The 25934-nt window shown below is 39.4% G+C and overlaps 1 protein-coding gene across 4 annotated transcripts in view; it reads left to right on the top strand.

Annotated features, from left to right (window-relative positions):
* Positions 1 to 25934, top strand: part of LOC126272507 (uncharacterized) — a 561656-nt gene that overhangs the window by 519075 nt on the left and 16647 nt on the right. For all 4 annotated transcript variants that reach the window (XM_049975404.1, XM_049975401.1, XM_049975403.1 and 1 more), the window contains 3 exons: positions 8945 to 9134; positions 20340 to 20548; positions 23314 to 23622. In XM_049975404.1, coding sequence (XP_049831361.1) covers positions 8945 to 9134; positions 20340 to 20548; positions 23314 to 23622 — 708 coding nt within the window. The remainder of the gene's footprint in view (positions 1 to 8944; positions 9135 to 20339; positions 20549 to 23313; positions 23623 to 25934) is intronic.

Below are 25934 nucleotides of genomic sequence, written 5' to 3'. Positions count from 1 at the left end.
TTGCGGAGTATAAATGTAGATTTAGGTGTAGAAGCTTCAATTGATGATGAGTCTACTCTTGATGGTACCGAGTCTACTGCAGTTGTAATTAGTGATGTCATTGGGTCAACACGGGAGCACATTGATTGATCTGCTGCTGAGTTCCATATTCAACAATGGGCAGTGAATGACTTGTTCCAAAACGCTTGTGCCTGCACCATCATTGTTCTCTGTCATCAGATCTGCCTATTGTGCTTTTACAGAGTGGCAAGACTCCATCCTCCATGTCTTGCAGTGAGGCATGGACGTCCAACATCTTGTCGCATATTCCCAGTTTCCCCATCAATCAACCACTTTCCAAAGATGTCAACCACTTTCCAAAGTTGCACGTGACATTGGCACACGGACAGCTGACCAGCTTCACCATTTCCAAGATGCTCATTACTAGGCACTGGGCCATAACAATCTGTCCTATGTCAGTAGATTTCTCCACTTGTGGCCCCTATCATTGCTAGAATGTCTCCCTGTTCGTCTTTGCTCTGCTTTCCTTGCCGATCAAACGCCCACATCCAGTTTCACAATGAGGAACGGTCGCTAAGTTTTGAATCATCAGTGTATTTAACTGATTTAATTTAGTCTCGCACAGACAGTTTATAATACATTGATGTCATAATTTTGCAGTGTGATTGTGAACAATTGGAACAAACTGAGAGAGATGAGTCATGGAGAGATTAGGACAAATAAAGCCTAATGAACAAGTGTCTAGAAATGTATGTTTTCTATACTAGGAGCTAATTGACCAAATTGTTGTCTTAGCTCATCAAGCTGGGATTTAAATTGTTCAGAATATTTATTGAGTGTAATGCGATCTGCGTTGCCCGCTATTCTGCTCAAAATGTACATTGGCCTATTCTATCTGCTTTTCAGAAAATGTTTTCAAACTACTATCAATTTGTTTTCAAAGTTTTATCAATTCGTTCAAATTGCTGGGTCGCGTACTTACTCACATGCCCCTGAATCCTAGGAAATAATCTTTCAAAGGGGCCTACAACAGGGGGACTTAATGCCTTATTCTGAGCGCACATTTCGGTTTCAGGTTGATTAATTACGCTACGAACACTTTCTCGAACGGAAATATCGTGTTCTAAATTCTCGTGAATTGCTTTGTCTACAGCTCAATCGTCATCACTTTCATCAGATAAAGACATATTCACGTGTTTGCCAAACTTTCCCATAGCCTGTAATCACTGCATAATTATCCCGAAACTTCACACACAATTATTTTACATTGATATTTTATCAAATTTCACCTCACGAAAATGTCTTTTAGCACGAGAAATTGGTGTGCTTTAGTTGCCATGTTCGTGATCCAAATTGCTGTAACCGTTCACCATCTTGTTCAAGCGTCGTATTTCAGAAAGTATTAACCAATTTTTCAAAACTTTTGTCCACTATTAATGTGAACTTAGGATCATATATTTTCACTTTCTGAAATATGGTGCACTGAAATATGATATTCCAAGATCGATTCCCTTATCTTTTACGAGCCAAGCATCTACATCTACATCCATACTTTGCAAGCCACCAGACGGTGTGTGGCGGAGAGTACCCTGAGTACCTCTATCGGTTCTCCCTTCTTTTCCAGTCTCGTATTGTTCGTGGAAAGAAGGATTGCCGGTATGCTTCTGTGTGGGCTCTAATCTCTCTGATTTTATCCTCATGGTCTCTTCGCGAGATATACGTAGGAGGGAGCAATATACTGCTTGACTCTTCGGTGAAGGTACGTTCTCGAAACTTTAACAAAAGCCCGTACCGAGCTACTGAGCGTCTCTCCTGCAGAGTCTTCCACTGGAGTTTATCTATCATCTCGGTAACGCTTTCGCGATTACTAAATGATCCTGTAACGAAGCGCGCTGCTCTCCGTTGGATCCTCTCTATCTCTTCTATCAACCCTATCTGGTAAGGATCCCACACTGCTGAGCAGTATTCAAGCAGTGGGCGAACAAGCGTTCTGTAACCTACTTCCGTTGTTTTCGGATTGCATTTCCTTAGGATTCTTCCAATGAATCTCAGTCTGGCATCTGCTTTACCGACGATCAACTTTATATGATCATTCCATTTTAAATCACTCCTAATGCGTACTCCCAGATAATTTATGGAATTAACTGCTTCCAGTTGCTGACCTGCTATTTTGTAGCTAAATGATAAGGGATCTATCTTTCTGTGTATTCGCAGCACATTACACTATTCTACATTGAGATTGAATTGCCATTCCCTGCACCATGCGTCAATTCACTGCACATCCTCCTGCATTTCAGTACAATTTTCCATTGTTACAACCTCTCGATACACCACAGCATCATCTGCAGAAAGCCTCAATATACTTCCGATGTCATCCACAAGGCCATTTATGTATATTGTGAATAGCAACGGTCCTATGACACTCCCCTGCGGCACACCTGAAATCACTCTTACTTCGGAAGACTTCTCTCCATTGAGAATGACATGCTGCGTTCTGTTATCCAAGAACTCTTCAATCCAATCACACAATTGGTCTGATAGTCCGTATGCTCTTACTTTGTTCATTAAACGTCTGTGGGGAACTGTATCGAACGCCTTGCGCAAGTCAAGAAACGTGGCATCTACCTGTGAACCCGTGTCTATGGCCCTCTGAGTCTCCTGGACGAATAGCGCGAGCTGGGTTTCACACGACCGTCTTTTTCGAAACCCATGCTGATTCCTACAGAGTAGATCTCTAGTCTCCAGAAAAGTCATTATTCTCGAACATGATACGTGTTCCAAAATTCTACAACTGATCGACGTTAGAGATATAGGTCTATAGTTCTGCACATCTGTTCGACGTCCCTTCTTGAAAACGGGGATGACCTGTGCCCTTTTCCAATCCTTTGGAACGCTACGCTCTTCTAGAGACCTACGGTATACCACTGCAAGAAGGGGGGCAAGTTCCTTCGCGTACTCTGTGTAAAATCGAACTGGTATCCCATCAGGTCCAGCGGCCTTTCCTCTTTTGAGCGATTTTAATTGTTTCTCTATCCCTCTGTCGTCTATTTCGATATCTACCATTTTGTCATCTGTGCGACAATCTAGAGAAGGGACTACAGTGCAGTCTTCCTCTGTGAAAGAGCTTTGGAAAAGGACATTTATTATTTCGGCCTTTAGTCTGTCATCCTCTGTTTCAGTACCATTTTGGCCACAGAGTGTCTGGACATTTTGTTTTGATCCACCTACCGCTTTGACTTAAGACCAAAATTTCTTAGGATTTTCTGCCAAGTCAGTAGATACAACTTTACTTTCAAATTCATTGAACGCCTCTCGCATAGCCCTCCTCACACTACATTTCGCTTCGCGTAATTTTTGTTTGTTTGCAAGGCTTTGGCTATGTTTATGTTTGCTGTGAAGTTCCCTTTGCTTCCGCAGCAGTTTTCTAACTCGGTTGTTGTACCACGGTGGCTCTTTTTCATCTCTTACAATCTTGCTTGGCACATAATCATCTAACGCATATTGTACGATGGTTTTGAACTTTGTCCACTGATCCTCAACACTATCTGTACTTGAGACAAAACTTTTGTGTTGAGCCGTCATGTACTCTGTAATCTGCTTATTATCACTTTTCTAAACAGAACAATCTTCCTACCTTTTTTAATATTTCTATTTACGGCTGAAATAATCGATGCAGCAACCTCTTTATGATCGCTGATTCCCTGTTCTGCGTTAACTGTTTCAAATAGTTCGGGTCTGTTTGTCACCAGAAGGTCTAATATGTTATCGCCACGAGTCGGTTCTCTGTCTAAATGCTCAAGGTAGTTTTCAGATAAAGCACTTAAAAAAATTTCACTGTATTCTTTGTCCCTGCCACCCGTTATGAACGTTTGAGTCTCCTAGTCTATATCCGGCAAATTAAAATCTCCACCCACAACTATAACATGGTGGGGAAATCTACTCGAAATATTTTCCAAATGATCCTTCAGGTGTTCAGCCACAGCAGTCAGTTCCAGAAAACTCATCAATCGTCAACTAAAGTACTGCTTTCCGTTTGTCCTCCAGAGTGGTTTTAGGCGTGCATGAAAAAGAAAATATACAAAAATTACAAAATTGTTTAGTTATTACATATATAATACTCTACAATCCGAAACAGCCATGGCACAGTCGACAATTTCACTAGACCCTACCGGTACCAGTGTTTCCTTGTGACTTGAGTGCTTTTATTACAGGAAATAGATAAAATATATCTCTAAACAATTATTGGGAAATCAAGAAGGCCTATTCGTGTACTCTTGATTACTGCATGACACAAAGCTTTACGCCTCACCCAGGGCCTGACAACACCCACATTGTACTGTTGATGACTGGAAACATGTTGCCTGGTTGGACGAGTCTCGTTTCAAATTGTATCAAGCAGGTAGATGTGTACGCGTATGGGGGGAACCTCATGAATCAATAAACCCTGCATGTCAGCAGGGGACTGTTCAAGCTGGTGGAGGCTCTGCGGTGTTGTTGGCATTTGCAGTTGGAGTGGGACCCCTGATACATCTAGATACAACTCTGACAGGTGATATGTATGTAAGCATCCTGTCTGATCACGTGTATCCATTCATGTCCATTGTGTTCTCCAACGGACTTGAGCAATTGTAGCAGGACAATGCAACACCCCACACATCCAGTGTTGCTACAGAGTGGCTCCAGAAACACTCTTTTGAATTTAAATATTTCTGCTGGCATAAACCTCCCCTGACATGAACATTATTGAGCACATCTGAGATGCATTGCAATGTGCTGTTCAGAAGAGATCTTCACCCCCACCTACTCTTACGGATTTATGGACAACACTGCAGGATTCATGGTGTCAGTTCCCTCCAGCACTACTTCAGAATCAGTAGAGCCCATTCTACGACGTGTTGTGGCATTTCTGCCTGCTTGCGAGGGCTCTACATTATATTAGGTAGGTGCGCCAGTTTCTTTGGCTCTTCAGTGTATTTTAGTGCTGCTAAAAATTATCTCTGGTATGGGTATTAAATATCATTATTGCTGATTCGAAATAAATTGAAAATTCTTTTAATTCTGAAACATTACCCAGAGTTAATGCAAGCTTCTGCTAGTGTGGTTTTACATAAAGATAATTTTTCAACAATCAAAGCTAACCATGCTGTGTTAATTGAAAATGAAACTTCGTAAATAACTTTAAAATGCAAATTGGGTACAACAGAATGCAAGAAATAAAAGAAATCTAATTTTAAACTACTTCTGGAATTAAATTAAAATACCACATGAGCTTCCACCCGTACAAAGCATTGGCCACATTTACATAAATGACAAGGAGAAAAAAAGATTTCTGTCCAAAGAAAAAATAAATATTTAAAACTCAACACTGACAGTTATTATTTAATGGTAATTCAGCTTACATAAACAGCAGCAAGCCCCTATATATCAAACGGCATACAGAGCCATGAGTGTAAGACGATAAGAGCTAAGCAGGAAGTTCAGAACGACAAGCAATAAGAGAGAGAGATAACATGGCGCTTTTCCTTTACACTGTAGTTCATGGAATCTTTATACATCACTAAGAAATCTAAAGTTTCATTACACTACTTGTGATAAATATTTGTTGTTAAGTGCATTTCAGTGTAATTAATTTTACCGTTAGTTAGAGGCATCACAACTTGCAGACAGCATAACAATCCGTTCGTGCTGCCTGTGGACCATTTTGGATGTAGGCTGCTGTACTCGCACAAGTGCACAGTGTGAGTATATGCCTCAAGATAGATGGGGACAACTCCTTGCAACACATCTATGACAGGTGGCTGGATTTAATTAGTGAAAGTAGGGTACTAAGGCGTTGGGTTTCAGCTGCAGAGGAATTGTTGCATAGTGTAATGTGGCTGTTGGTGGTCCATTATACGCAAACAGTTGGCTGCTAATGGGATGCGATGGTTTGTAATTCAAGCACAGTGCAGTAGACGTGGGTGGTAAGATACAGGTATATGAACTGCACTGGATGGTATGCTGATTTGTCACATTGTCCAAGTGAATGTTATAGAGGGCACTCTGAAATAAGCATGCTGCACATGGTAAGATAGCTGCCTATTGTTCTATTGTTCATTCAACACATTGTTGATACAGAGTGCAGGTGCTCATATCCAGTATGCAGAATGGAGGACATGGAAGGCACGAGATTTAAGTGTGATGCATGCTGTGTATTAAACTGATTCAAACCACTGTCTATCAGTGCATTCATCTTGACATTAGCTAAGTGGACCATTGTTAGGAGTCATAGTTATCTATTTTATTTTATTTTGCGTATTGCAATACAGTGACAATATTTTATATAAGTACAACAATATGTAAACGAAACGTATAAAACAAAACAATGTGTAAATAGAACATGTGTAAAAAAACAAGCAATAGCACAAAAGGATAAAGTACAAACACTCAAGACAAAATAACTACACGTTAAAGGCTTGGCAAGCCTGACTAGAAACTCATTCATATATTGAAAGCTCAATATCTAGATTGCACAGCCAATCCAAAGCAGAAGGTTTCACGTATGTAACCTCAGAGACAGGTCCAGCGTATCTTCTTAAGGGGCATTCCTCAATAATATGGCGGACGTTCTGTTCTGGTGCTCCACAGTCACAGGCTGGTGAGTCGCATAGTCCCTGCTTGTACTTATATGCATTGCATCTTCCATGACTCGTTCTGATACGGTTTAATTTAGTCCAGGTACATCTCTTCAGGTCAAAGCCCGGTAATTCCAGAGTAGGATCTTGGGTACATTGTTTATAAATTCCGGAATCATTGCAAAAGTGCCGCCATTACTCCTTGATGTCAGGTTGATGTTCTTGTGTATTAACCCATATAGGCTTCTGTGCCTTCAAGCAGGTCGATGGTATTCCGTTCAAAACATCATGGATTGGTAGATTCTGTGGGTAATCTGAGTCATGAATTTTTGACCACTCTCTTGCTGCTGCTTCTTGCCTTCTCAATTGTGGTGGTGGGATATTGTTTAGAGAATGCACCGAAGGGACTGGGGTGGATTTAATCATACCCATTATTATCCTCATACACTCGTTGCCAGACAGCAGAGCAATATTCGGCAACAGGATATACCAAGGCTATTGCGGCAGTGTGTAAGGTGGATGCTTGAGCTCCCCAAGTTGAGCCAGCCAATTTTCTCAGGATGTTGTTGCGACTCTTTAGCTTTTGGCTTACGTTTTCTAGATGTTTTTTGTAAGTCAGGGACTGGTCTAGTGTTATGCCAAGGTATTTGGGGTTGAAGTTGTGTTTGACTCTTTGTTCACAGAAGTTCACATTCAGTTTCTGGTGGGCCATTTTATTGTTCAAGTGGAAAGCACACACACCTTCGCCTTGGTTGTATTAGGGCAGAGTCGCCATTTTTTTAATAGGGATTCAAGGACTCCAGATCGTGTGAGAGTACGTTCACCCCCCCCCCCCCCCCCCCCCAAGTGTTTAAGTTTGTACAACTAGTGCCAAATCATCGGCATAGCAAAATTTCCTGCTGACTATATTTCTCAAGTCTCTAATATACAAATTAAAAATTGTTGGAGCCAACATAGATCCTTGAGGAAGGCCATTTTTTATTTTATACGATCTGCTGGTGTTGTGGCCGATGCTCACTTTGAAAGACCGGTTCCTCAGCATGTTGTTCATTAAGTTTGCCAGTTTTGAACTAGGTAAGTGTCTCTTGAACTTAAGCATAAGACCCTGGAGCCACACAGTGTCGTATGCCGATGACAGATCAACAAAAGCTACACTTGACTTCATACTGTTCTGGAATCTGTTTTCTATATATGATGTTAGGGCTAAAAGAGTCATGGTAGTTGTTTGCTCTCCATGTGATCACTGAGGAGATTAACAACACTCAGTTTTCACTACATAATTAGCACAAAAATGACTGTTCTTCATGCACCACACACACATTGCTGATGTAATCCAGCATGGGTGTGGTGGTTGCAGTAGAATGTGTCAGTCACATTGTCGCATTGTTATCTGATTGAATGTGCTGTATATTCAGAGGGAAATACAGGGTCACCAGTGTTGAAGAAGGGTACTATGGTGTAGTAGATATACAGCATGGTAATACATGAATTATTTAGTAAATAGAGCAAATTTACAGACCTTCCACACAGTTAGAATGCCAAGAACATACTGCCAGTCTCTTCCAAAGATCCTTTGTGTCGGATGTCAGAGAGGTTTTGACCTCTCAAAGCTCTCAGTGTTCCCATAAATTCATTGAAATGTATTGGACAGAAACTGCTTGATAATATAAATAAAATCCACAGTAGCACAGCAACTGTATGTTTCACTACATATGATTATCAGCCTTTATTTTTTATTTGTCCTCTGTGTGATAAAAATAATGGATGATACTCATATCATAAATGATTTTTATATCTGTTTCTCTAAGGCCTGTTGATTTATAACCAAACAAAAGCTGGATACCTGGTTATTTATTCACAGTGTCTGGCCATATATTCACCTCCAGCAGCAAACAGCAGTACCTCAGCCAAGCCAGAGATTTTAAAACACCATCCAAATTACTTTGAAAACAATTTTACTGCTAACCTTTTTATATTTTAGATTATTTAGCCCTTGTGCCATAAGCTCTGGGATATTTTTTGAAAAGAAGCACCTTGTTCCATTGAAATAACCTATAGCTGTTTTAATCAGTCAGACTGTTACAGTTATCAACTGTGCTCATCTGTCGGAACCCCTCTGTCAAATAGGTGCTACTCATGCATGGTTATTTACATCTTTGGGTGGGTTTAGTGACTTTTCTGAACGATGTCTGTGATACAATATCCACAGTCAACATCTATCTTCTGGAGTTCTGGGAACTGGGGCGATGCAAAACTTTTTTTGGTGTGTGTATTTATATCCTCCATGCCAGGAAAGAATACCTTATATTAATAACAGCTTCTCTTTGCAGGAATTAATTGTATCCAAAAACCAAAATGTCTCAGACAATGGCTATGGTCATGATACCTCAGCAAGCTTGCCAGCGTGCAAGTGGCGGCAGATATTTGCAGCTTTCTATGGAGTCCAGCCTAACTTCCCTCTCTATGAAGAAGCTTTGGAAATGCACCAAAAAGATGTCAAACAAAGTGGAGTGGTGAGAGGTAAATAACAAGTATTTCAGTGATACTGAACAATGCTCAATAACGTCAGCCTAAAAAAAAATACAAAATATTCATAAACTTTAAAATGATAAGTAAGATTGCTTTGTTTAAAAACTTAGTTCCATTTTTCCATTAATATAATAACATAATGTGAGGAAGAATGTTTTCACATACCAACTTTGCATAAGAGTTTTGTGCACTCTTTGCTTGGAATTTGCTAATATAAAAATTTGTATCATATTTCATTGAAAAATTTAACTTGAAGAATTTGCATGAAAAGAAATTGTATATTCTTCTTTGAAATGTGATTCAGAGAGAGGACTTGCAACACCAGCACCAGACACAATTGACTGGATATCAGCACTGTAGAGTCTGCTAAGTGTTCATTTACTGACTATATGTGACATTTTCAAAGCTTGTTTTACAGATGAAATATATGTTGCTCCTTTCAGCATTATTTCAGACAATCAGCCCAAAGAGAAACAAGGAGTGAAAGTGTGTGCACTCATTTCTCCACCCAATCATTCTTATGTAATGTTCTTCAGGACACCAATAAACTCCACACTCACAAATCACGACAATATTTTGCACAGATTGGTCAGAACAAGGCTGCTCAGAAGCCTTAATGTTCACTGCTGAACCTGTTGCATTGAACATTATAATAATTATCCAAACTGTTGATTCATTCAATGCTACATTGTAATCAAGAACTGCATGAAGATATCTCACAGTCACTGCATTAAATTTCTTCATTCTCATAAAATATTTTCATTTATTAGCACACATTGTGCGATAGTAAACTGCTCGATGGTTAGATACAAAATGAAGAAATGTGAGAAATTTTGACGGGAGCAACAATCAGAATGCTTACAGAAACTAAAATTATACACAACAAGATGATCAACCGACAAACAAAAATATAATACAGGATTCAAAACTGGTGTGTTGTTTGAACAGCCCTTTATCATGGCAAGATGTTGACATCATCCAGCTGCCGTATTGAAACCTAATGGAATACTTGTTACGCCAAGGAAACTACAAGAACCACAATATATTCACTGGTATGAAGAAGTAGCACCCAGGATCTTACTCTGTAGACTGCTTTAACAGCCAGAAAACTGCTGTTTTCTATTTGCACTTATTCAGGCTATAAACAAACCTAATGAAATTAACATAAAAATCACTATTAAAAAAAGAAGCAATTTATTTATCAATTATACTAATTAGTTACATTTATCTTCTTCTGCTTGATTAGCATTACATGACCATCTTGATAAGTATCAAAGGTAAATTATTAAATTATCTATGTGCTAGAAGAATATAGACTAATCTATAAAGATCTGTATCACTTGTATGTTGCTAGCAAGAGGGTTTCTTTCATACAACCTAGATAATCAGATAATTTGCAGACAAAAACTGTAATAATTTGTGTGTATCTCCAGTTTTTGTTAATTTGAATGCAGAAAACCTCGTAACTTACCAGATCATGCTGCTGCTATTAATGGGTTGGATTGGTGTACATTAAGGAACACACACTATACTTCAACACATGATTTTCAATCCCTTCACATTTATGGAAACACAAATTTACTTGTGCGATGATGAGCTTTTTAACAACCAGAAGTCTGAGTGCTTAAACTAGATCAGTAAACTACATCTATTAACACAGTCTCACAATTCATTAGTAGCACATTAAATCAGAGACATATGAATATGAATAACAATAGTGGACATTCCTGGATGGAGCAGTATGTAAAGTAAGGGAAAGCTGATTGGTGCATGGAGTTCAGTAACATGTAATAGAAAGTAGCATTCACACTAGCTATTGAGTAATAGCTCTTTTTCCAGCAATAATACATGTAATCACACACACAACCACATGGACACCCAAACACACACTCCTACGGGTGCCTTTGGGAGTGTACATTTGGGTGACTTTGTGGTTGTCTGTGTGGATAGTTATACTATTGCTGGAAAAAGATCTAGTGCTCAAAAGATAGTGTGAATGCCATTTTATGTTATGTGTCACAATGCTTTATTTGTTGATTTCTGAGCCTGTATGGCCTTAGTTGTTTTTGTGCTCCAAAACAAAATGCATTGATCAGTATAGGTGAGTGGTTGCCTTTCCCTTGCCACACATGAATATGATGGACATATACATTCTCTCACATACTGATTCATAAATATATGATGTAAACATGACATTTGATACACAGAAAGTAAGTATACCTTGATGTGGACTTTTTACTGGCAACAAGTAAACCAGGACTGAATGATACCAGCTAGAGACTTAGAGTTGCTGACAACTACCTTTTACATACTGACTGACTGAAACATAATCCTACACAACATCTTATAGATGCACCTTAGAACAAAAACAAGCTCTGTTATTATATTCTAGTTCACAACAGGAAAGGCAGCAAACTCAGACGATACATATCAGTATATACACTGCTGTGCAAACCTTGGAGAGAAATTTGTGGACATAAAAGAAATATTGTCAGGTCCTTTTTCCATGGGCTTTTATCAGATGTTTGAAATTTTATTTTTTTAGTGTGTAGCTGGAATCACCTTAAACAAATACTGCTTATCATGTCTTTCACATAACACCCAATGTCAACAGAGGGTATCAATTTGTTTCCTGTTACAAACAGAATTATTTTTGAAGTGGAATTGTGCACACCCATTCAATAGATTGGTTCAAAATTAGTTTACTGCAATGTTTATTTTATAATATATATTAACAGGCATAGTAAAACACAAAGAATAACCAATACTTAATCCGTGACAGCACTATCCTGGCCTATACTGACTGCAGTGCTGCTCTGTTGCTGTTGGAGTGCTGGTTGTTCTTCATGTTTTAGTATCTCTCTTAATACATATTGATACCTAAATCAAATATCACACTAAACTAATTTGGGACTGCTCTATTGAATGGGCATGTAACATTCCACTTTAAAAATAATTTTGTTTGTAAAAGGAAACAGTTCGACACATTCTGTTGACAGATGAAAGACATGACGTGTGGTACTTTTTGGGCTGACTTCGGCTGCTCATTGCAAAATCAAAATTGCAAATATCAGCCAAAACATAGAAGAAAAGGCACCTGAAGATTCTTAGAAGGGACACTTGGTACATAAATGACCCAGGGGATAACCTCAAAAGTTCCATGATGTATTTTGTGGATGATGATGTTGTATAAAGAGAAATTGCAACACTAGAAAATTGTAATGAAGTACAGGAAGACCTACAGAGCATAGACACTTGGTGCAAGTATTCACAGTTGACTCTTAACATAAGCAAATGTTATTTCTTGTGCATAAATAGGCAGAAAGACTGTTATTATATAATTACATGATTGCAGAAGCATTACTGGTAGCATTTACAACCATAAAATAAGCAGGAGTATGTGTATCGAATGATTTAAAGTAGAATGACCACATAAAATTTATTGTGGGTAAGGCAGATGCCAGGCTGAATTCATTGAAAGAATACTCAGGAAAAGTAGCCCACCCATGAATGAGGTAGCTTACAAAACCCTCATCTGACCAATACTTGAATATTGCTCATCAGTCTGGGATCCCCATCAGGCAGGATTGATAGAAAAAATAGAGAAGAACCAAAGAAAAGCAGCACATGTTGTTACAGGTTAATTTGGCAAGTACTGAAACATCACAGAGATGCTCAGCAAACTCTGGTGGCAATAAGAGAGATGTTTTGAATCATGATATGCTTTAAAGTTCACAGAGTGTACATTCGTAGAAGAATCGACCATTATATTGCTCCCTCCTGAGTATGTTTTGCAAAAAGACTGTGAAGGTAAAATTAGAGAGGTCTGAGCTCAGATGTCCTCAATGGTGAGTGTTGATCAGAGGTGAGGGTATCATCTGAAGTGCCCCAGGGAAGTGTGGTATGTCTGCTGTTGTTTTCCATCTACATAAATGACCTTTTGGATAGGGTGGATAGCAATGTGCAGCTGTTTGCTGATGATGCTGTGGTGTACGGCAAGGTGTCGTCATTGAGTGACTGTAGGAGGGTACAAGATGACTTGGACAGAATTTGTGATTGGTGTAAAGAATGGCAGCTAACTCTAAATATAGATAAATGTAAATTAATGCAGATGAATAGTAAAAAAGAATCCCATAATGTTTGAATACTCCATTAGTAGTGTAGTGCTTGACACAGTCACGTCTATTAAATATTTGGGCGTAACATTGCAGAGTGAAATGAAGTGGGACAAGCATGTAATGGCAGTTGTGGGGAGGGCGTATAGTTGTCTTTGGTTCATTGCTAGAATTTTGGGAAAATGTGGTTCATCTGTAAAGGAGACCACTTATAAAACCCTAATACAACCTATTCTTGAGTCCTGCTCAAGTGTTTGGGATCCCCGTCAGGTTGGATGAGGGAGGACATAGAAGCAATTAAGAGGTGGGCTGCTAGATTTGTTACTGATAGGTTTGATCATCACGTGGGTGTTACGGAAATGCTTCAGGAACTCGGGTGGGAGTCTCTGGAGGAAAGGAGGCATTTTTTTCGTGAATCGCTTGTGAGGAAATTTAGAGAACCATCATTTGAGACTGACTGCAGTACAATTTTACTGCCGCCAACTTATATTTCGTGGAAAGACCACAAAGATAAGATAAGAGAGATTAGGGCTCGTACAGAGGCATATAGGCAGTCATTTTTCCCTCGTTTTGTTTGGGAGTGGAACAGGGACAGAAGATGCTAGTTGTGGAACAAAGTACCCTCCGCCATGCACCTTATGGTGGATTACGGAGTATTTATGTTGATGTAGATGTAGATGGAGACTTTCCAGCAACTGTTCTTCCTGCAAACCATTTGCAGGTGGGACAGGAGAAGGGACAGTGATAATTGGACACAAAGTAACCTCCACCATACACTGTAAGGTGGTTTGTGGAGCAGAGAATTAGGTTGACTACACCTCATTAGTTATTCAGTCTACCTAGATACTTTTCAAAATCCTTCTACAGCATCATATTTTGAAAGCTTATTATTATCTTGTCATCCAAGGCTCCAGCACTTACAAATACACTCCTGGAAATGGAAAAAAGAACACATTGACACCAGTGTGTCAGATCCACCATACTTGCTCCGGACACTGCGAGAGGGCTGTACAAGCAATGATCACACGCACAGCACAGCGGACACACCAGGAACCGCAGTGTTGACCATCAAATGGCGCTAGCAGCGCAGCATTTGTGCACCGCCGCCGTCAGTCTCAGCCAGTTTGCCATGGCATAAGGAGCTCCATCGCGGTCTTTAACACTGGTAGCATGCCACGACAGCGTGGACGTGAACCGTATGTGCAGTTGACGGACTTCGAGCGAGGGCGTATAGTGGGCATGCGGGAGGCCGGGTGGACGTACCGCCGAATTGCTCAACACGTGGGGCATGAGGTCTCCACAGTACATCGATGTTGCCGCCAGTGGTCGGCGGAAGGTGCACATGCCCGTCGACCTGGGACGGGACTGCAGCGACGCACGGATGCACGCCAAGACCGTTGGATCCTACGCAGTGCCGTAGGGGACCGCACCGCCACTTCCCAGCAAATTAGGGACACTGTTCCTCCTGGGGTATCGGCGAGGACCATTCGCAACAGTCTCCATGAAGCTGGGCTGCGGTCCCACACACCGTTAGGCCGTCTTCCGCTCACGCCCCAACATCGTGCAGCCCGCCTCCAGTGGTGTCGCGACAGGCGTGAATGGAGGGACGAATGGAGACGTGTCGTCTTCAGTGATGAGGGTCGCTTCTGCCTTGGTGCCAATGATGGTCGTATGCATGTTTGGCACCGTGCAGGTGAGCGCCACAATCAGGACTGCATACGACCAAGGCACACAGGGCCAACACCCGGCATCATGGTGTGGGGAGCAATCTCCTACACTGGCCATACACCTCTGGTGATCGTCGAGGGGACACTGAATAGTGCACAGTACATCCAAACCGTCATCGAACCCATCGTTCTACCATTCCTAGACCGGCAAGGGAACTTGCTGTTCCATCAGGACAATGCACGTCCGCATGTATCCCGTGCCACCCAACGTGCTCTAGAAGGTGTAAGTCAACTACCCTGGCCAGCAAGATCTCCGGATCTGTCCCCCATTTAGCATGTTTGGGACTGGATGAAGTGTCGTCTCACGCGGTCTGCACATCCAGCACGAACGCTGGTCCAACTGAGGTGCCAGGTGGAAATGGCATGGCAAGCCGTTCCACAGGACTACATCTAGCATCTGTACGATTGTCTCCATGGGAGAATAGCAGCCTGCATTGCTGCGAAAGGTGGATATACACTGTACTAGTGCCGACATTGTGCATGCTCTGTTGCCTGTGTCTATGTGCTGTGGTTCTGTCAGTGTGATCATGTGATGTATCTGACCCCAGGAATGTGTCAATAATGTTTCCCCTTCCTGGGACAATGAATTCACGGTGTTCTTATTTCAATTTCCAGGAGTGTATATTCAGAAAAGACTTGACAAATTTCTCTTTTGCAGAAATACTTTTCTTCCTGTCGTCATTCGTCTCTACTTTAGCCATCACCAGTTAATTTGCTGTCCAAATAGCAAAACTCATCATCTACTTGCATTGTGTCATTTCCTAATCTAATTACCTCTGCATTGCATGTTTTAAATTTATTACATTCTGTTACCCTTGTTTTAGTTTTGTTAATATTCATCTTACAAACTATTTTCAAGACAGTAGTTATTCTGTTCAACTGCTTTTTCATGTCCTCTGTTGTCCTTGACAGAAATAGAACATCACTGAGAAAAAGCATCCACTTTTCTCTTTGGTTCCCTTAACTGCTCACTAAGTGTATAGATTTAATAACATTACGGATAGGCTACAACATTGATTTGAATATCTTCTGTAGTGCTGTTGCCCTTTTATCTCTTTGACTCTTATAACTGAAGTCTGATTTCTGTACAAGTTGAAGATCACTATTCTCTCTCTGTAATTTACGTCTTCTACCTCCAGAATTTCAAATAGTATATTCCAGTTAGCAGTGTGAAAAGCTTTCTCTAAATCCACAAATGATATAACTGTAAGTTAAACTTTCTTCAGTCTATCTTCTAAGATAAACCGTAAGGTCAGTATGGCCTTGCATGTTCTTACATTTCTCCAGACCCAAACCGATATTCCCCTTAAGTTGGTTTCTACCAGTTTTTCCACTCTTCTGTAAATTCGCTTCCTTATAGAAAAGCTGAAGCACACACAAGGGGAGGAGAAAACTAAATGAAACATCCCTGGTGGAGAAAATATGTGTTGTTATTTGAGCAATTTTCAAATGGAGTCACAATTGCAAAGAATATGGGAGAATGAGTCTACTTAGCAGTATAATGTTGCACCACACCTCAGCTGGATGCATGCGCTGACATCATTGTAAAGGGTGTCATAAAAATGTATCCTCTCCTGAGCAGGGTCAGTTCAAGAACATTTTTCCACCATCATTTGGTGGCTCCCCTCCTTTTCCCTCATACACTTTCACCTCGTCAGTTTTTACTACTAATTGAGATACACACTGCATAGAAATCCTGCACCTGGGCACCCATCTCAGCTTGGTGCTGCAAGTGATATGTCCTGCACAGAAATCTTACAGTTGTGATGCCTCTGACACCCCTCTCAGTTTGGTGCCAAAGCAGTGACTTGTATCACTTGTGCCTTAAAACAGCCCTTTTCCTGAGGCAAGCTGGTCCTTGATGTTCTGAATTGGCACTGGGGTGAAGTGAAAGTCCAAGCTAGCCCTACAGAGTTCTATCAGGGGCTGATCTGCCATTCTTGGTGGCCATGAGAGTATCTCAGCATCATGCAGAAAGTTCCTAGAGGCATGTGCCATGTGTGAAGGAGCTCCTATGGGATGTAGTGAATCCACCAGAGGCAATCGTGCAAACAAAGAGACCATTCATTTTAAGGCACAGGTTCTTCAGTCACCAAATAAAATCTGAATTCCATGTAAGGTTTTCACATTTCCCTGTCAAAGGGATCAAAAGATATGCCAAATGTTTTGTTAGATCACAATGTGGCAAAGCACAATTCTTTCCTTATGTGTCTTTGGCAGACCATGAAGTCTTGGCATTTGTACTCTTAAGTTTTTTTCAGGTGGTCAGGAAACTGGCTGGATTTAAGAACAGATGTCTTATATAGCACCGTGTTTTTGGATCCTTCTGCGTATGATGATGTGTTGAACCCTGAAGTAAATCCATCAACTTGCCAAAATAAGATGTAATGAGATGTTACAGACAGAAGAACACTAATGTTTCCCTTGTCAGCAGATAAAATCGCCATTTGTGTGTCTTCTCTTAAAGATTGGAATGCTTTTCTTTCATCAGTGTCAATGTTCTCGTTGGGTGTTGGTATCCTAGTTATTGCCTTTCAGCTCTTTTCTTACATCTTCAGTAGTTTCGCTGAGAAGTTTCAAGTCACTCTGCTCTATGGATAATTCTTCTAAAGACTTGATTAAAAGATACATGGAATTTCAACTCAGTAAATCATAGAACCAGAATTTGTGGCACAAAGACATAATCAGGTGCAGACAAATCCAATGGGTTAGCGCAGATGGGGAACTGATGCCATGATAGTTAAGCTGGATACCAACACCTCATCTGTTCATGTATGGTGGAGATCTGTGGTTTGTGGTCAACCTTCCTGTATTGTACATGCAGAGTCCACAGCCCCTTTACCCACCAGGGGCACTAGATGTTGATATCCTGTACAATAATATTCTAGCCCTGACCTTTGGCAACTACATTTTTCTAGTGGACAATCATGTAAATTGACAAACCACAGCAGCTAGGAACAGTAGTGCCTGAAGATGACAAGCAGCTGCTTCTTGGAAACATTGTGCAGTTCAAACAATACCATGCAACGCAATGCCTGCGAAACTTTCAAGCAGATACTATGTCAGGAAAGCCTCAAACAGCACACAATATAGTTACCTTTCGGAAAAGGACTGGAGAGATTTACAAAAAGGGTTAGAGTTCAGAAAGTCACCCAGAACTACAGGTCAGGGGAGACTTACTGGATGGGATGAGAATGAAAGACTATCATTGGGAAATGCACCAGACACAGTTTGAAAACCTTGATAGCTTAAAGGTGCAAGACTGGGTAATATGCAAGACAGAGATTACTGCTAAAATCTTGTGCATGAGTTAATAAGAGTGTAAACTAAGTGCACTGTAAATAACAGACATGGGAGGGGGATGGTGAAAAATAGATGTTCAGAAAATGAAAGATGTGGAAAACTAGAAAGGAGTAGTTACTGCGAGAAATGTTGAAACAGAAGAAATTAACATAAAATATGGCCAGGTGGGTCATGAGAACTAAGGACATGTTGTAGCACTAGTTCCCACTTGCGGAGTTCTGAGAAACTGGTATATGGGGGAAGAAACCAGATGGCGCGTGTGGTGAAACAGGCACCGAGGTCATGACTGTCATGTTCCAGATCATGTTCTGCAACAGGATACTGTATGTTGCTGGTATACACCCTCTGCCTATGCCCATTCATCCTAACTGATGACTTAGTGGTAGTCATGCTGATGTGAAAGGCCAAACAGTGTTTACATAACAGCTGGTGTATGACATGTCATTTCATGATGGCTCTCCCTTTGAAATTATACAGTTTGCCAGTTACATGACTAGTGTAGTTGGTGATAGGAGAGTGCAACTACATTAGTAGTATTACCATATATCTCTCAGGTCTTTTGGGCTTCTTGACCAAGATTGTAATAATTACTTTAAATTCCAAAAATACAGTCTCTTCTACACTACATTTTATGAATAAAATCTTCACATTATTCGTGGATTAACATGTATTACCTTCCACTTTAAATACACGAGTCTCTCATATTAATTGAAAATATTAATGATTTTATTCAAAAGATCAGTGTTTATCACAAATTTCACCTCATTTCCATTACAATGTTTTTTTCTGTTCTTGATATACGAGTTCTTGGGAATTCCATGATCCCCAGGGCAGAATGGCAGTCCATAGAATTCTTATTTCCTTGTCCAAGCAGCTATTTCCTCTCGAAAGGGTGCAGTGATTGCCATTCCATGCTGAAGAGCACTCATCTTTCAGTATGACTCACCACATGCACAATAAAAATAAAACCAATGCACAGTATCTGCACATTTGTACTGTACATATTATATTATTATTTTCTTTCTATGTACAGTATTTTATTATGAGTCTCAGTCACCAGCAAGAAAAGGTAGAGATACATCTCACTCCCATGGAATGATATGTATAACTACAACAGATATGCAGTCAGATCATGGTAAGATTTCAGTATGATGCAAAAATTACAACTTGCTTTACATGTTCAGAAATGTAGGGTTGTGCATTTCACAAAACAAAAAATTGAAGTACCCTATGAGTACAATATCATTGAGTGATAGTTGGATTCAGTTAACTCATTCAAATATCTTGGTGTAACAATTTGTAGCGATATGAAATGGAATGATCATATGCACTCAGTCATAGGTAAAGAATGTGGCAGACTTCATTTCATTGGTATGATACAAGGAAGTTTCAGTCTGTCCTGAAGGAAAATGCTTGTAGAACACTCATGTGACCCATCACAGAATACTGTTTAAGTATATGGAACCTACACAAAATAAGATTAACAAAAAATATTGAATGTATAGAAGGGAGGCTAGCACAAATAGTCACAGGTATGAAATTGATCCATGAGAGAGCATTATGCATCTGCTGGAAAACCTGAACTAGCAGACGCCTGAAGATAGATGCAGAATTTCTCATGGAAGCCTACCTACAAGGTTTCAAGAATCAGCAGTAAGTGAGGAATCTACGAGTATACTACAACCCCCCTATAAATTGCTCTTATACAGATCTCAAAAACAAAATTTGACTAATTACATTATGCACAGAGACACCTTTTAATTAAAATTATTAATAATCCCCTAGTTGATTTACCTGCACCAACAAATATTTCATTTTGATGAAATTTTGAGTCTCTAAACAATAATTTGTCCTGTGTTCCATAAGTGAATAAAATGAGAAGATGCCTGAATACGTGATACAGTGGAAGTACCTTCTGCTATCCACTTTACAGTGGTTTGTAGAGTATAAATGAAGGTGCAGGTGTAGAAATCTGTTTGTATGTGTAGTCCAACTAAACATGTCAAATGAAGTGAGTACTTTGCCATAAATGTAATTCATTTATTCCACAGGCAGTGGTGGTATTGATCGCTATGTGGAGCTGCAGTTAGGAGATAGAGATACTCTACTGTTTGACAACATGTTGTACCAGCGGCGAATGTCTGTCAGCTTTGAAACTCTACTACTGGAAGCTGCATCTCGTGCTGAGGCTGCTGGAACCACTGCCCTAGTGCACATTGTGGGAGCAGGCCTTGGAGTATGGCGCATTTCAAAGCATCAGGTCAGAATCCTCAAGAATGTTCCTACTCACTCGTCCTTCAAATCAGTTGCAAACATTTTTGGATGAAATAAATATTTGATGTCATTTTGACCTATAATAGCACATTGAACTTGTTATCCAACTTCTTTGTTAATACAAAAATGAATTCCCCTGTGTTTTTGACCATTACAGTGTACGTTATGAAAATGTGCAGAAATGATGAATCTAGTTTTGAGAGATTTAATCCCACTTCTTATACACTGGTGGTGTATGTGATGATTCACATCCATTTTACTCATTTATTAACGTTGTGAACTGCTGGTTTTCCTCATACTACCACTTTATAATGACCCAAGCTCCAAATTGCATTCATGAATATTGTAATAAATAATATAGCTGATAGTGAACATGATATAATTCTTTTAAAAATCCTTGTTTGTGGTGCTCTGTTATTAATTATATTCATTCTCACATTTTCAGCAAACTACTTTGTTATTCCTGTAGTGTATGTTGTCAGTTTGAGAAATGACTACATTATCACCAATAACTGTAACATCTCAGCATTTTTCTCAAAAATGATCTTTGTATAAATGCAATATTTAATATCAATATAAATAATTGTGATTTATTTTAAAGCTTTCTTAAGGCATGTTTATACCTGTGCATCCTTTGACTGGTCGCTGCGTGTCTGTGCTTGCCCTACATGCAAGTGAGGTATATGTCTCCCTGTCTGATCTGCGAAGACTCCAGCACCCCATGTGCACAATTCAGAAGCATGCATGACTTTGCATTGGTGCGTGTACCTCCTTGCCTCTTTGTGAAATGGCTGCATGCACGTAGTGCACATGGAAATTCACACAGGTGTAAACACACCTTTAGGTAGTCATTGGTTATTTTACTTGATTGCATACACAATTTGTGAATTAAAGGCAGACTCTCCAAAAAATGATGTAGTTAGAGATTCTCATAAATCAAGACACTGGGGCGTAGTGTTAAATATAATTTTCATTATGATATTGATTTTATTGTGTCACTGCTTTTAATATCAAAATGAAAGTAAAGTCCCACAGATGAGTGCTGTGTTAGGTTGATATTCCATTCATCTTCCTGATATAAATAAAATTGTTCCACAATAATATGCTAGACTTTTACAGAAGGCCATTGGTAAATAAAAATTCTGAGCTAACAAAGCAATATGCTTCAGACACTTAAGAGGCAAGTTGTTGTTCTCAGCCGTATGAAACTGGTTGACAGTGGTGACAGTGATGGATTTGTCCCTCGTAACTAAATCAATCCCTTGTGGTGTAGGAGAAACATTTAATCAGTTAGTTCCATATTTCATGGATCATATTTATAATAAACTTTATTATCTGGAATGTATAGTGCAGTATGATTTTAACAAGAACTGAACATCATTATTAAAAACATTTTATCCTCACCATTTACACCTTTGTAACTGACTACCTCTTTGTACCTACTCAAGGATTCCTCTATGGTACCAGTATGCAAGAAACTCTCAAGGACAAACAACTTTAATCTACATTTTAAAACATGTCTCCTATTTATATTTAATATTCTCTCCAAAAGGTCTATTTCAAGTGTGTCACAAAAGCTGTTGTGGTTACAATGCTCCTATTTGTCTAACAGGTTAATTCAGTTCATAAGTTGTCAGAGAATTCTGAAATGGTGTATTTCTCCCTTATTCATACAAAAATTAGACTCACTGAAGAGTAGACCATTTTTATATTTAGTATTGTATTTGTAAATATCTGTATCACTTACAAATTTAAATTGATCACATAAAATTCTGTTATGGAAAAATGAATACCTTTTACATAACAGAGTGCTTAACCAACATTCCATAGCACATTCTTGTTATATTTCTAAAGTTAACATACATTTTAATCATGTTGATTAGCTGAAATTAAATGTCTCAGAATTTCTACTGTATGGGTTTTCTACTTAATTTTTTCATCAATGTATACATCTGACAATATTATGAAAAGGGAAGTTGCTACTTGGTTCAAATGGCTCTGAGCACTATGGGACTTCATTTCTGAGGTCATCAGTTCCCTAGAACTTAGAACTACTTAAACCTAACTAACCTAAGGACATCATACACATCCATGCCCGAGGCAGGATTCGGAGCTGCGACCACAGCGGTCGCGCGGTTCCAGACTGTAGTGCCTAGAACAGCTTGGCCACCCCGGCCGCCAAAAGTTGCTTCTCACAATATAGCGGAGATACTGAGCCGCAGATAGGCACAACAAACAGACTGTCAGAAACAAATCTTTCAGCCAGTAAGACCTTAATCAAAATCAGACAACAGACACAGACAGACTCATTCACGCAAGCACAACTCACACACAAGACTGCAGTTTCAGGTAATTGAAACCACACTGCTATATGACAACATTTTGTTTCTAATACATTTTCTTTTTATAAATAATTAATCAAACAGTTCTACTGTTGACAGTACAAAACTGGATGAAATATGTTATTGCAAAAGTTAAAGTAAGTCACATCATTTGTTATATATCTGGTGGTACTTTCTTTCTTGTTCAGCTGTGTGTGTGTGTTGTGTGTGTGTGTGTGTGTGTGTGTGTGTGTGTGTGTGTGTGTGTGTGTGTGTGTGTGTGAGAGAGAGAGAGAGAGAGAGAGAGAGAGAGAGAGAGAGAGAGAGAGAGAGAGAGAATGTGTTGAACCAAAGCAGAAAGTTCAACTGGTTATGCTTACAGGTAAGAAAGAACTGTTTTCTAATCTGTTACCCTAATATTGTTTCACAGGAACGCCATTTCCTTGACGCATTTGCTAGTTGCATTCAGCGTCTGCTACCATCACTTTCACATGTTTCTGAGGTGCGGTTTGCCTGGTTTTCGGAGGGTGCAACACTGCGTGGTGTTGGAGATGGTGGTCGCGTGGGTCATGTAAGAGTGCGATTTTCACAAGCTGAGCCGCAGTCACGGCTGGTAGACAATCCTGAGCAGCTGCTTGTAGTTTCATATGCATGGGATGGCAATGCGCTGCCAGGGAATGAATTTTGGTGTGGCAGCTTGACATCTTCTGGTGACCCAGCAGCTGCCTGCTGCAGCCAGGTATGTGTTTATGTGTCATATTACAACATGGTAGGAGATTTGCATAAGTTTGCTCCAATACCAATAATTTTTATTTCTGCATTTAAATTTGATGTCAGTTGTACTGTGTTATGTGACCACTTGTTTATAAAAAAAAATTGAAATTGTCCTGTAATACCAAAAATGAAACATTTAGAACAATGAATGAAAAGAAATGCGAAAAGGTGCATATTTTGGATGTTGAAAGTGATTCCAATTCTGACATATTGTTAAGCCAAAATTAAAATTATGTGTATTTTTTATTTTAAAAATATATCTTGTTTCTCATCAGTACAGCTTCACTATCCAGCCCCCCCCCCCTTTTTTTTTTTGCCCTCCCCCACCAGAAAGCACACCAATATTCCATACAAGTACAATCATCTGGTCAGAGCAGTGACTAGGCTCACACTCCACACATGAAAAATTTATATCAATATGTAACTCCATATCCATGGAATGTGGCAGTCTGAGACCCTCAGTGGTACTCTGTATGGTGTTAGTAGCTCCACGCAACACCTGCTGTGGTGTAGGAATGTCTGCTATCAACCTTACCCATCACTCACTGTTCAAGGAGAGCCTCATACAAATAATAAAATACAAAACAAATATATGCACATATTTAAGATATAATATTAATACAAATAACATCTTTTGACCCACTCAATTCTTATTAGAGCTGTAACAAAAGTAATTGTATGGATGCTTGCACATATGTAGTCTATGAAAGTACAGAAAATTTCCCAACTTTAATATTTGTGATAAAATTTTGAATTTAATTCATTGAAATTCTGAACCCTCACAAATATTATCTACACAGGTTACTGATTGAGCATTTTCTCTCATAGACTGTGAGAAATTTGATTTGAAGCTGTGTTATTTGATTAAATCAATGTATTTTTATGTCTTTGGCTTCCACCTACAACATTGATGTTGAGGTCAGTTGCCATTACTTTTTTTTCTTGACTTACATATTTGAGAAAACTATGAAATGCGTACAGGAAACATTCAGATGTCACATTTCCTTGGATTCTATAACTGGAAATTACAGTAACCTAACTCTTCATGCAACCTTCAAAATTATATTTTTCAATTAAATAGTCTAAATCATTTCTTTCTTTATAATTTTTATTAAAATTAACAAGTACATAAAATTTTCTAAGCATTTTACTTTATTCTGAAACTTTAGCTGCCCTCAATTTTTCAACTTCATTTACAATGTTTAACGTATCTCCTGTCAACCAGTGTTCATTCAGACAAACAACTGTAACATTCCTGCATTCAGACAGACTAAATTGCATTTTGTCAATTATATAATTTCTATTACTTCAGTAGTCAACATGTAGACCATTTACATTGTACCACATAATACATGAAATATGTAGTTGGAACTGTATGAATAGTTTTCAGCACAGTTTTGCTTATAAAGTCTTTTGGCCCTGGGCTTTTGGTGCCTAGTATAATTTCACATGCCCATAACTGGTTACTAATTTCCTCTAGTTTTTAGGATCTGGCAAGCATCAGTTAACATTTCGCTAAACATCTTGTGCTTAGCCTTCCCCTAGACATAAGTTACTTAAAAACTTATTAGGGCTATGAATGTTGCTACTAAATTATTGCAGTGCTCTCTAATATGAGAATTTAACACATCTACATACTTATCAGTTACTGACATGTAGTTTATGCTACAAATTACAAGCCTACAAGCCATGTATTAATTCCTGGCAGCTTGAATAATATTTGTAGTTTCACTGACACATTGTTCCTCGCCATTACTATGGAGTGAATTTGTTCCCACATGTACAAACACACCCTATATACACACATCCAAAAAAAGTTTTGCGTCAGCTCAGTCCTGAGAGTTCCAGAACTTGTACAGAAAATTGGAATAGAGATCAACATAAACATCATTTTTGTCCTATTTATTGCTCATGAAAACCACACATTGCATGTTGTACCATCATGCAGCGAGAACTTCAGAGGTTGCTGTACACACCGGTACCTCTAATACCCAGTAGCACATCCTCTTGCATTGATGAATGCCTGTATTTTTTATGGCATACTATCCACAAGTTCATCAAGGTACTGTTGATCCAAATTGTCCCACTCCTCAATGACGATTTGGCATAGATCCCTCAGACTGGTTGGTGGTTCATGTAATCCATAAACAGCCCTTTTCAATCTATCCCAGGCATGTTCGATAGGGTTCATGTCAGGAGAACATGCTGGCCACTCTAGTTGCACTATCGGTTGGAGGATGGCATTCACATACTGTACAGCTGTTACGGCGCCTTCTA

This window comes from Schistocerca gregaria, chromosome 5 (assembly GCF_023897955.1).
Source record: "Schistocerca gregaria isolate iqSchGreg1 chromosome 5, iqSchGreg1.2, whole genome shotgun sequence".
In the NCBI taxonomy this organism is placed as follows: Eukaryota; Metazoa; Arthropoda; class Insecta; order Orthoptera; family Acrididae; genus Schistocerca; species Schistocerca gregaria.
This window is presented reverse-complemented; position numbering and strand designations above follow the sequence as displayed.